General features: G+C 46.0%; 1 protein-coding gene across 2 annotated transcripts; it reads right to left on the bottom strand.

The window, feature by feature from the left end:
* Nucleotides 1–6,205: 6,205 nt before the first annotated feature.
* On the bottom strand, nucleotides 6,206–10,610 carry LOC123129181 (uncharacterized). 2 transcript variants are annotated; one of them, XR_006463626.1, is made up of 13 exons: nucleotides 10,243–10,598; nucleotides 9,312–9,428; nucleotides 9,011–9,203; nucleotides 8,650–8,792; nucleotides 8,355–8,529; nucleotides 8,118–8,179; nucleotides 7,763–7,844; nucleotides 7,289–7,346; nucleotides 7,062–7,192; nucleotides 6,886–6,978; nucleotides 6,732–6,802; nucleotides 6,407–6,596; nucleotides 6,206–6,321 (listed from the first exon to the last, which is right to left on the bottom strand). XR_006463626.1 is itself a non-coding variant. In XM_044549417.1 (12 exons), exons 1-12 carry the CDS (start codon nucleotides 10,488–10,490, stop codon nucleotides 6,464–6,466), a joined length of 1,506 nt encoding a protein of 501 aa, XP_044405352.1. In that variant the 5' UTR covers nucleotides 10,491–10,610; the 3' UTR covers nucleotides 6,206–6,463. The 2 variants fall into 2 exon arrangements, 1 of the variants encoding a protein (XP_044405352.1); XM_044549417.1 differs by having other exon boundaries at nucleotides 6,206–6,596; nucleotides 10,243–10,610.
* Between the last annotated feature and the right edge of the window lie 2,217 nt (nucleotides 10,611–12,827).

The following is a 12,827-nucleotide window of genomic DNA, read 5'->3' on the forward strand; positions in this document are numbered from 1 at the left end:
GTGTAAATAGCATAATATTTTAAGCACTGCGGGCTTGGTAAGTTACCTAGAATCACCAGGATAACTTTTTGTCCCAGGGAAAAGTTGTTCAAAACATCCCCGATAATTTTTGTGTGAATAACATGATAATATAAGCACCGCGTAACCGATAACTTACAATATAAACATGATGGTAACTTTTTACCAAAGGAAAACAAGTTGTTAAAAACATACACTCGCCTCATCGGGCCTCTTAGATGAACACAACACATGGTGTGCCACTGAAAAGCCACATAATATTTAGTGTCATGAGGGGCACACGTGCTCGTGGGTTGGCCCGAAAAACGGCCCACTTTGACCCGCTATAGGCATGATAAGTTATGCAAAAACATCGTGGTAATTTTTGACCCATGAAAAAAGTTACCGAAACAAACCCAGGTTTTTAGGTATAAGTATCATGATAATATACGAACTATAGACCCGGTAACTCATGTACAATCCCGCATGGTAACTTTGACCAGGGGCGAGGTTGATGTACACATACCCTGATAACTTATGTGTAAGTACCACGGTATTTTACACATCGAAGACCTTATAACTTGTGTACAAAACACAATGGTAACTTTGAAAGGAGTGTGGTTGTTGAAACATAGTACCTGGTAAGTTCTATGTAAATAGCACGGTAACTTACGGATCACAGGCCTGATAACTGGCATGCAAATACCATGGTAACTTTGTCCTGAGGGGAAATCGTGGTAATTTTCTGTACTTTTTGTAGTAATAAAATTGTAAAAAAATGGGGTCAAAACGATTAGTTTCTTTAGTTTGAGCAACAATTACCTAAGGGTGAGTTGGTTGTGGTGGCGTGCTTTGGTGCCAAGGAGGTGTGGGACATGCGCAATATTTTTTTATCATGTGGTAGACGTGAAGAAGTGGCAGTTTTTTCGGGGGTGGGCGCGCGAGATGTGCGGGAGAAGCAGGTTTCTCGGGCGAGCTTGCGGGGTCTTTCGGGAGAAGGCGGAGTCAAAGGAAGGGGATCGTGTGGTACTTTAAAGTTAAAGAAATAGAGGTGTGTCAGTTTTGCTTATATGGCACACATGTGCCAAATATCACAGTCCAAATTAGAAACAGTAAACTATAGAAATCAGTAGGAGCATTTTCCCTGTAGTTCGAAACATTTTTTTTCCTGCCCCGCAGATAAAGACATTTTCATGGAGGAAAAGGGGTGCTCACATAGTATCACAATATGTTCAATAGCACAAAAAAAAACTAAGATTTTTTCATTACTGCAACAAAAATAAACCATTATTGCACAACTAATAATGTCCTTGTGGTGGTCTCTAGATAAAATACCCACATAGCAGGGAAATTATCACAAAGATATCTCTACTTCCACATTGTTTCATTACAACAATTTTAATTTTTCAAATATCAATGACCCAAAATCAGAGATCAGAGTAGATTTTTCTTTTCCCTTCAAATGAGCATCACACTACAGTATTCCAGAGGATATGAATCGGCATTTCCTCCGTTATCAACGCTTGTTCCAGCTTCCTTGTAACGCCCCGAGACCGATGTGCCAGGTGCCCTCCAGTTATTCGTTGTCGTTGCCATCTCATTCGCTTGCGTGTTGCATTTCATCATGTCATCATGTGCATTGCTTCATCATGTTTTCAAAACTTGCATCCGTCCCGGCCTCCTCGTTCTCTCCGTTGTCCGTTCTGAGCCCTACCACACTTGCACGCGCCCGCGGCATGTCCGAAATAGTATTTTATAAGTGGCTGGAAAATGTTCTCGGATTGGATTGAAATTTGGTGTGCGGTCTTATTATAGTGTAGACAGACCGCTTGTCAAGTTTCATCGCAATCGGAGTTCGTTTGACGCCCCAACGGATAAATATAGCGGCAATAGTAGCCGGTCAAAACGTCGGACGTTTTCGGTCTCCGGAAATAGTCGCCGGGCCGCCCTCTCTTCTCTTCTCTCAGCTCGAGACCGTCTACACAGCTCACTACCTACCGCCAGGCCCTACCTAATCTCTCTCGTCAGCCCGCAACCCCCCTCGCGCGCACCCGAAAGTTGTCCCGGACCCGACCCGGACTGTTGCCACCGTTGGATCCGGAACATCCCCAAACGTCTACAAAACGTCTCCGTTTTGTTAATTGGACTCCCTAACCTATTTTACCTGACCGTCCGATTTTAATCGGAGGGACGATTTAGCCCCTAATCTAACCCACTCACTGTATAAACCTAGACCAACCCTAGATCCTAGGCAGTTTGTCCCATCCATCCCATCCGCCGCCACTCTCCTCGCTTTCCCCACCGGACCAATCCTCTCCCAGCGCCATCTCCTCGATCCCCTTGCCTGCAGCCTCCTTCAACCTGGGGATCACGAGCCAGCCAACCCAAATCCATCCCCTCCTCAATCCACCTCCAACCAGCAACCGTCACCCTGCACTCCTCCTCCCGCGCGTGCCCGCAGGCGCCGAGGCCACTCCCTCTGCTCGATCCTGTGGGAATCACGAGAAGCTCTTCCCCGTTGCTTCGATCTCCAACGAGCTCCAGGATCTCCCCGGCCCTCCTTCTCCTGCCTTGGCCCGAACATCGCCGCTGGTGACCTCGTTCCTCTCCTTTTCCCCGTTTTCTTTCAGTTTTCCCTTGTTCCTCTCCCTCACCCCGCAGCCATGGTGCTTCACAGGATCCCATCACCAGGGAGCGCCGCCTCCCGGAGCTTCCCGTCCTCGCCGTCGCCAAAAATGGACCCCGGAGCCAGATCCGGTCCTCCCCGCGCCTCCCGACCTGCAAAACCCCGCCGCCAGGAGCTCACGTCAAGAGCCGCTGCCTCCCCTGCCGACTGGAACCCCGCCGGATCCGATGGCGCGCAGCACCGCTGCCGCCCGAAGACTCCTCGACCCCGCCGTCGACCAGATCCGCGTCTTCCCTGCGCCGCCTTGCCTTCCTCACCTGCATCTCGCCGGATGGAGCAGCCGCTGCGCCCATGCCGTCGCCGTTGCTTCGTCTCTGTCGAGCAGAGAATGAGTAGCGAACGCGCGCCCCTGCCTCGCGTGGACCGCCCCGCCTCGTTGACCTCCTGCGTCAACTGCGTCGGCCAGCAGCCACCAAGGCCCAGGCAAGAGCCTCGCGGCCCAGCTGGCTCCAACGGCCTGAGCTTGGCCCGTGGTGAGGAAGCCCAGCGCGCCAGCCTCTGCACCGAGCAGGCCTCTCCAGCCGCAGCTCTCCAAGGCCCAGCCTGCCGGCCTACCCCTCCAGTTGGGCCTAGGCCCAATGTGAGCACACCCCTGGCGCCCCATCCTTTTTTTTCCCTGTTGTTGGGCCACCAGATCCGGCCCGAGATGTATTTTTTTTTCTTTCCCGCAGAATGTTTTAGCTAATTTCCAGAGAACCCAGTTTTGCAAAAACCCCCCTAGACATCATGCATTTAATAACTATTTAATCATGCATCGGATTAAAATAAGTTATATATGAAACTTGCTCAGAATTTCGTGTAGATTAATAATATGCCACTTTCATGCCTGTTTGAAATATTTAAAATGTTGTTTGCATTAATTTGCTCCTATGCCATGCTATTATGATTTAATTCATAATTAAATAACCGTAACTCCGAATTAAATAAACTTTATATGTAAATGGGGTAGAATTTTGCCTAGTTTGTCATGGTGGCATCACTTTGCATGTTAAACAACTCTAAAATTGTGTTTAGGACAGATCAGGACCAAACCTAATATTTGCACATGGGGATTTTCCGGACTTGTTGTTTTGTTGTTCCGGCCTCATTTAACCATGCCTAGATTAGATAGTTTCATCATGTTTCACCTCTTGCCATGTTAATCAACATTTAATATTGTTGGGTACATAACCGAGAGAGAACTAAATAAGCCATGTGGTGTTTTCGTCAATTTGCAACTCGTTGCATATTGATCTCCACTTAATTTGTAGGATTGTTTGTGCTCTTTGCCATGCCATGCTTATTTAAACCGGACATGCATCATACTCGTTTGTGCATCATGCCATGTTGATGTGTTGGTTGTTTACTATGTTGTGTGTGCTTCTTTTCCGGTGATTGCTTCTTCGGGTTGGTTCCGATAACGTCGTGATTGTGAGGACCCGTTCGACTACGTCCGTTTGTCTTCTTCATGGACTCGTTCTTCTTCCTTGCGGGATTTCAGGCAAGATGATCATACCCTCGAAATCACTACTATCTTTGCTATGCTAGTTTGCTCGCTCTTTTGCTATGCCATTGCTACGATGCCTACCATTTGCTTGTCAGCCTCCCAATTGCCATGTTCAGCCCCTAACCCACCAATGTCCTAGCAAACCGTTGATTGGCTATGTTACCACTTTGCTCAGCCCCTCTTATAGCGTTGTTAGTTGCAGGTGAAGATTGAAGTTTGTTCCTTGTTGGAACATGGAGATGTTGTTCCTTGTTGGGACATGCTTACTTGTTGGGATATCACTATATGTCTTATTTAATTAATGCATCTATATACTTGGTAAAGGGTGGAAGGCTCGGCCTTATGCCTGGTGTTTTGTTCCACTCTTGCCGCCCTAGTTTCCGTCATATCGGTGTTATGTTCCCGGATTTTGCGTCCCTTACGCGGTTGGGCTATAATGGGAACCCCTTGACAGTTCGCCTTAAGTAAAGCTTCTCCAGCAATGCCCAACATTGGGTTTTACCATTTGCCACCTAGCCTTTTCTTTCCCTTGGGTTCTGCAGACTCAAGGGTCATCATTATTTTACCCCCCCCCCCCCCGGGCCAGTGCTCCTCTGAGTGTTGGTCCACCTGTCAGCTACCGGTGGCTACCAGGGGCAACTCTGGGCTGGCCTACCCGTACCTAGGACAATCTGAGTGTGCCCTGAGAAAGAGATATGTGCAGCTCCTATCGGGATTTGTCGGCACATTCGGGCGGTGTTGCTGGTTTAGTTTTACCCTGTCGAAATGTCTTGTTGTACTGGGATACCGAGTCTGATCGGAATGTCTCGGGTGGAGGTCTATTCCTTCGTTGACCGTGAGAGCTTGTCACGGGCTAAGTTGGGACACCCCTGCAGGGATTTGATCTTTCGAAAGCCGTGCCCGCGGTTATGGGCAGATGGGAATTTGTTAACGTCCGGTTGTAGAAAACCTAAAGTCGACCTTAATTAAAATGAATCAACCGCGTGTGTAACTGTGATGGTCTCTTTCCGGCAGAGTCCGGGAAGTGAACACGGTTGTTGGAGTTATGCTTGACGTAGGTAGTCCAGGATCACTTCTTGATCATACTTTTATCGACCGTGCTTTGCCTTCTCTTCTCGCTCTCTTTTGCGAATAGGTTAGCCACCATATATGCTAGTCGCTTGCTGCAGCTCCACCTCATACCTTTACCTTACCCATAAGCTTAAATAGTCTTGATCGCGAGGGTGCGAGATTGCTGAGTCCCTGTGGCTCACAGATACTTCCAAAACCAGTTTGCAGGTGCCGATGAGTCCGTGCAGATGACGCAACCCAGCTCAGGAGGAGCTCGTTGAAGACCTTGTTCATTTGTGTTGTTTCGTTCTAGTTGATCAGTAGTGGAGCCCAGTTGGGGTCGATCGGGGACCTTTGTCGCATTTGGGGTTCTTCTTTTCTTTTGGCTCCGTAGTCGGGCCCTGAGTGTATTTGGATGTTGTAATGTTTTATTCATGTAATTGTGTGAAGTGGCGAGTGTAAGCCAACTATGTAACCTTTTCCTTATTATATTACATGGGTTGTGTGAAGATTACCTCACTTGCGACATATGCCTTCAATGCGATTATGCCTCTAAGTCGTGCCTCGACACGTGGGAGATATAGTCGCATCGAGGGTGTTACAAGTTGGTAATCAGAGCCTTCCCCGACCTTAAGAGCCCCCATTGCTTGATCGTTTTTAGCAGCCGAGTTGTGTCTAGAAAAATGTTTTGAGTCATTTAGGAATTATATATCGGAGAGTTTAGGAATTCTTTTTACTTCCCAGTCTCTTCATCGCTCTGGTAAGGCATCCTGACGTAGAGTTTTGACTCTTCTCTTCTTAAATTTCACAAAAAAAAATTAGGATCACGCGAGTATCTTGGTTTTGTTCCGATGGCTTATGATGAGAATACTGTCTTGGTGCCTCCTGTCAGGGGTTTAGTGAAAGTGTTCCGGGGAGTTGAGCTCTGAGGTGTTGTCATCATAATTTTATCGTTGCAATTCTGGTATACTTGAGATATGTTCGCGACATCGAAAATCCAGGCACATGACTTCATTTCATACTCTCAGACTTTTACATTGATCTCGCCTTCGAACAAGGCAGGGGAGCGCCCTACCACCATTGTGATAATTTCGTTACCTAGCTATACACACAAGGAAACGAAATTAAGATCCATTGGTACACAACTTGCACACAGCAGCACTACCAGCATATCTTCCTCGTCCTACCTGACCGACACCTTGGGCGGTGGTTATGGTACACACATGATCCGTCATTGCCATCTCCTATTGTCTGCCACCGAGAAATGCCAGGGGCTGCAGCCTCGCTTGCGTCTGCAGTTGCAGCTCCGGCACTTTCCTCAGCGACCGGTACTGCAGCCGCGTACTCTCTCCGCTGTCGAGCGCCTTCACAAGATACCTGATCAATCCAAAGATTTTTATAATCCAATAACATGCATCAGGTTCTACTTCTACAGGAGCTGCAGTGAGACGAGTGCGAACCCACAGTTCGTCCTGTGCTATTAAAAGAGAGTGAACCAATGCACTTAATTACCAGCCATTCAGACACTGCGACGTGATGACCGCCTCCTTCCCGATGAATTTCTCCGGCGTCCTTTTGTTCCCCTGCAAGCGTTTAGTAATCAGAACACACTGCTCTTGCGACCTCACTTTACTCTCAGCAGAGAAGAGCAATGTGTTGTGTGTACCATGATGAGGACCCTCTCGCCCACTACAAATGGGTACTGCACTCCCTTGAATGCCACCGGGCTTTCAGCATCCAGAGCAAGCTCACCGTTGTCCTGAGAAAACAACATGATAACTATCCAAACAGTATGCTACGTCGTAAAAGACTAGGTGTATGTTCAAAGCATTATACACACACTTTGCGACTCCCAGTCCGCTTCGGCACATCCTTATGCTCGATCACATCTTTCCTGCGCTTCCGAAGAGCAGCGTTATGAAACAGTCTCCTGTCATCCTCCATCTTCACCACCGTGGCTACTGCTCTTAAAGCTGTTCATAGCAGAACACTGCCGATCGTAAGTGAGCAGGTGAAACATTTTTAATGCTAGTCTTAATAAGCAAGGTAAATATATGGCAGAGACATACCAAGATTAGGAAACAAGGAGGATGGGTCAACTTCTCCATTGCAAATGGTGCATCTAGCCTGATTACATTACAGTGATAAAAAGAAACAATTTGTTGGTTGGTGACATCCAAAAGACTGGAATTGCAGCACACAGAAAAGATACTATTTCAGGCTTGTATACTAAAGTATGCCTTTGCTGTGAGAAGGTTCATCGAAATGGCACTATTCTTCTCAGTAAGTTCCAGTTGGATTATCTGTTACTATGGCACATATCTTGATGTCTACTAAATACAAAAACTGGATGAATACCACAATTTAAGTTAGAAAAATTAGTGCTAGCATAAGTATTAAGAATATAACAGTTAACTTCAGTTGTAGCTAGCCAACAGAACATTAAGGACTGCAACTTGCAGGAAAGTGTGACCTTTATTCTAAAATCTACAACCAGAACACTGATAACTATCAGAAAGGATGAATGATTTTTTAAAGCATACCATTTCAATGACTTTCTTCAGCATGACGCCACCAAATGAGTGCCCACATTGGAGAACCATAGCATCTTCAAGAAAAGCCCCACTGAAAACAGACAAGTCCATTACTGCATTAATCAAGCAAATCAGCAACTGCGATGCCGAATAATGAGATGATCTGTAACATTGGTTTAGAGAAACAGAACGCTATGAACATTCATATTAAGCAATTTTGTCCCTTGCTCCCATTAAACTTACGATGAACTCATAAAAAATAGCAGATGTAGAAGGACTATGAAGAATAAGGCAGTTTACTGTCTATGTATATGTTGTGAACAAGTTTGTGATGAACAGCTACATCCAACAAGAAACAACTTACGATAGAGGGTCTGACAGGACACTTCTGAGTGATGGGTCACTAACAAAGTTGCCCTGAGATTCCTGCAGTTGAAATTGGTTAAATATGGGTTATTTTTTTAATTCAATAAATGAACAGGAAATGAAATGCACATAACACCCAAATCTTGTCATTTGACAGCTCTCATGTATCACTGGATGATTGACCATGTAGAACATGCATGCTACAGTAACTATGTTGCTTCGAACTTATGCTTACAGAAGGTTCTTCCAAGTGACTGGAAACAGCATGCTCTTCAGCATAAGAATCATCCATAAATTGGCTTGCAGGTATGGGTTGGTACACCTGTCGTATGCAATGCCCAGCAGCTAAAATTGGAGAGCAATCCAATATAGCGTTGGCATGAGGGACCAACCTAAAGGTGAGTGATGCCCTACAAGATGGAAATTGTGCTTAGATGGCCAATTCATGTGTACAGGAGCACAAGGAATATAAGCCAAAAAAAGTATATGAAATGAGATGGTGAGACGTTCCAGTATTTCATAATTCTGACCTATTTTCATTAGTGACCCTGTACTGGGAAATTGGGCAAAGACCAGCGGTAACGTGACTTAGGGCCCTTCCAGTCAGAAGCAATAGATTATTTGGGCCTGAAACCCCATCAGCTAGGTACCAATGGCCATTTGGGTCACAAACCTATACCAAAGAAACAAACACTAAACAATTATGACTTGGGCAGATGAACTGTATCGAATAAGACTGGAATCAGTTGGACACAGTACAAAAGGAGAAAACAAGATGTAAACAATAGGAAAACGGTAGCGTATTTAACCAAAAGTAAAGTAGCCATGACTCAAATACTCTTATTGCTGCATTCAAATTTTATATAGGTGTAAGGAGCAGAATCTTGTTACCTCAATTCCTGGATAATCGGAAGCAACTAGCGTCACAAATCCCCTATCAACTTGAGGCATTGAGGACCTGCTGGGACATCCCATGAGTGTGTGACCACTTTGGAGCTGTTCATGAGAATATGCCACCAGCAACTCTGATGAGGAGACCTCGTTATCCGGCAGTGGAGTATCATCAAGTAATTGGTTGAATACGCTGGATAACAGGGCATGATTATTAGCCAGTAGAATTCTGGGAGCGTGAAAAGCATATTAATCAATAGTAAGAGAAATTCAACGAACGGATAAAGGGCTAGAATTGTACTCGGTACGTAGGCGCAGGTGCCGTGCTATTGCACAGAGGGCGGCCCGGGCTGCTTTGCCCAAACATCTGAAAGCATCAGCCATGCAAGCAGGGGACAACTCTCCATCTTCCAAAGTCCTGACATAGAGTACAAGAACTGAAAAATATCAGAAACTAACCGCAAAATGTTGCCCACTATGACAGAAGACGGAAAAAAAAACATGTGCAGAGCAGTGCCGTAATTAGCTTACATCTGACAGCCCCCTTTGCCTAACAATCTAGTATATAGAGGTTAGTTTATCAGCAATAGTGTCCTTACCCATAAGACTCTAATTCTAGGCTCCTCCTAATTTTTCTATAATCAACATGTTTTTTTTCATTTCATTTTTGGATTTTAAAACATATACGTAAAACACAATCTACTATGCTAATACTGGCATACATATGAGGCAAATTCTTGTACTCACTCCGATCCAAATTAAATGCTGCAGCTTTAGTACAAAGTTGTACTGACGCTGCGTCATTTAATTTGGATCAGAGGGAGTACATCTTCTTTGGTATAAGAGGCAATTCTTGTACATTTACATTTTGAGTATGAAGCAATTCTTGTACATTTTGTGTTGATAGACCACAAAACTAATGTATACAGCAACATCTGTCAGTTCACTAAGAGTCTAATGCTAGAGTACTCAAAGAGATGTAACCATCACCATTCTATTTCAGTCACGCTCACCCTTATGAAAACAGAGATGTAATCAGCCCTGGAAACAGAGGAAACAGAGCAATATTCCGAATATTCAGGAATGTTGTGTATGCTCAGCCAGCTCTTTCAGACTTTCACCCTTGTGGTTCCCTCACACTCGAGCGCTGAGCCAGACCGGAATCTAAACTACTGAATTCCAGTCAAATCGAAGACGAAGTAGGCTGCAGATAGGGTTGTGAGCAAGCGTACCTCCCGGCGCGGTAGAGGTAGGCAGCGTGGCGGCCGCGGAAGAAGGCGCGGGCCGACTCGAGGGCGCAGCGGAGGACGGCCGCGTCGGCGGCGGGGAGCTCGAGCACAGCGGCGCCGCGGCCGGCGAGCGAGGCGGCGAGGGCGCCGACGGCGCGCGCGTAGCCCGGGGCGGCCGCGCCGTCGTGGGGCGCCACGTCGTCGAGCCGCACCCTGGCGAGCGGCGACGGCGGGCAAGGAGGGCATGCCATGGCGGGGGCGGGCGAGGATAGGCTAGGGTTCCGAGCGGGTCGATTGCTGATTCGCCGCCATTGAGCTTGGGTTGGCTCAGCGCCTACTCAGCTTGAGCGACTCCAACAAAAATGATGCTCCTCAAAATAAAATGTGAACCCTACTTTTAACTATGGTGCTACTTTCATACTCTGTGCATGTGTGCGTTCATAGAGATGAGTGTATGCGCATGTATATAAGCGTTTGTGTCTGTACTGATGCTTAAAAAAAATTAAGTGACTCGAGTTTGTATTAGAGGATTCGATTTAAGCCATTGTTGCCCTTCGATAAGGATGACCACCTGCAGCGTCACCTTAAGGATAATGGGGCTCTCGGAACAGTCAATGCGGTAAAGGGTCCACACTTTTTGAAAAGGTCCTAACTTAATGGCATCAAGTTTCGAACCCCGATATGCTACGTTGCGGCGTAATTGAAATGGTGGTGCGGCGGCGGCGTCTTCAGTTGGTCTTGATGAGGTAAGTGAAAATTATGATAGTGATGTATGTTAGAAAATATTATGCATCTATTCATCCATTTGTAAATGAAAAGAAAATTGTCACATAACAATACGAGCTTTTGTGATCCGCTGCTAGCTTTTGCCTGCTTAATTTTTCCCTTGCGTGGCTATGGGCCTCCTAGTCTATGCTTGAGCCCAGTCACGAGGTTGACACCAACTCCTTAAGCTGACATCACACCGAAGTTGCAGCTCACTAACAAGCCTCTATCCGTGTTGATTGAATCGTGCAGAGATAAATAGTAAGTCGTTTGCAATTGTAAAGCCAGCTTTTCTCCTTCTACTGTTCACAAACAAAACCAAGTGACATATGAAGTTGGTAGACAAATAGACAAAATTTTAGTGCAAACCCTAATGTTGAAAGCGTGATGTTTAAGTTTAGGCAAACAAAGCACCTCCTCATTAGCTCGCAGCAAGCAATGAAAAACAATTAAGAATATAGCAATGCAACAACAACAACACCAATTACATTGTAGCAAAGTAAACAAAAAGTCCATCGGCGCCAAACATAGCTTAGTGCAGCGTTTGTATATATCACAATAGCATAGATAGCATACAAAGTGAATAAACATAAATTGGAACTCGAGCACTCTCGAGTTTGTCCTCCTCATCGTCATCCTTTAGACCATGGTAGTGAGCGACCTCAATGCGGCTAAAGTCCATCTTCTTCCACCCATCCTTGGCGAACACGTCCGTCTTGGCCACATTGGCCAGGTAGTTGTAGTAGACCTCGACATAGCCCAGCATGTCGATCCTCGATCGCGTTGATAGCCAGTGTCTTGTGATCTAGGCTCTGGTATGCCGCTGCCATGGGGATCACAACCTTGAGAGCCATGTCGGAACCATCGGAGCTTAGCAATGGCCTTGGTCTTCATCTTACATGTCCCCTTGTTCATAGTACACATGTGATTGGCGGTGGTGGAGTACATCGTCTCAGTCAACCTGAGAAGGGGATGAGGCAAAGGCACTATCAGGCTTAGGTTGTGTCTGTATTCGTATTAGTTGAAGATCATCTAGTTGGTTGTCACATGTGACTGCTAACCAGTTTTGCACCCCACCGCACGATACCAACGAAACTCTCTTGGCCTTACACCTTCATGTAGCATCCCCTAATTTAAGCAAATGACCACCTTCATATGCCTCTAAACCGCAAGCATCTCACTGAAAAGCAGCAAATCTTCTTGAATCATCCCTCAACCATTGCCTATTGTACTAATCCCTATTGTCATCATGGTCAAGTAGCAATAGCCAAGGTTCGGAACATTGCAATTGTACTAATCCCTTTTTCATCATGGTGGCCAAGCAAACGCCAGCGCCGACAAGTTCATTGATGCTATGTGCCCCTCCTTGGCCCCTAACGAAGTCATCTCTCCCACTCTAACCAACCACAAGGTCTAGATCAAACTATGACGTGTTCAAGAAAATAGTCACCACTGCCACACTGCCCACCGAGTTTGCTAGAGACAGCAAGAAAGTTCATGCAGTTACCACAGCCTATGTGATGGCTATTGATGTAGCCATTGTTGACGCGTCCGCAAACTTGTGATCGAAAAGAGTTAAACAAGGTTGCTCGTTCATCCAAGTACGTGTTGAAGATTTGTTCTATCGCCGCAAACTTGTCTACATGTGCAACAACAATGAGTACATGAGTCGTCATCATGTAGGCAGTGGTAATTGCAACAACCTTCTCATGAAGCCTCGACATTCGACAAGCAAGATGGCAAATTAGGATTCGAAAGCCTCCATGAGAACAAGAAGCAACCAGACAAGATCCAATTTGAAAGTGAAAGCCACGGATTGAGGG

Source organism: Triticum aestivum, chromosome 6A (assembly GCF_018294505.1).
Source record: "Triticum aestivum cultivar Chinese Spring chromosome 6A, IWGSC CS RefSeq v2.1, whole genome shotgun sequence".
Classification (NCBI taxonomy): domain Eukaryota; kingdom Viridiplantae; phylum Streptophyta; class Magnoliopsida; order Poales; family Poaceae; genus Triticum; species Triticum aestivum.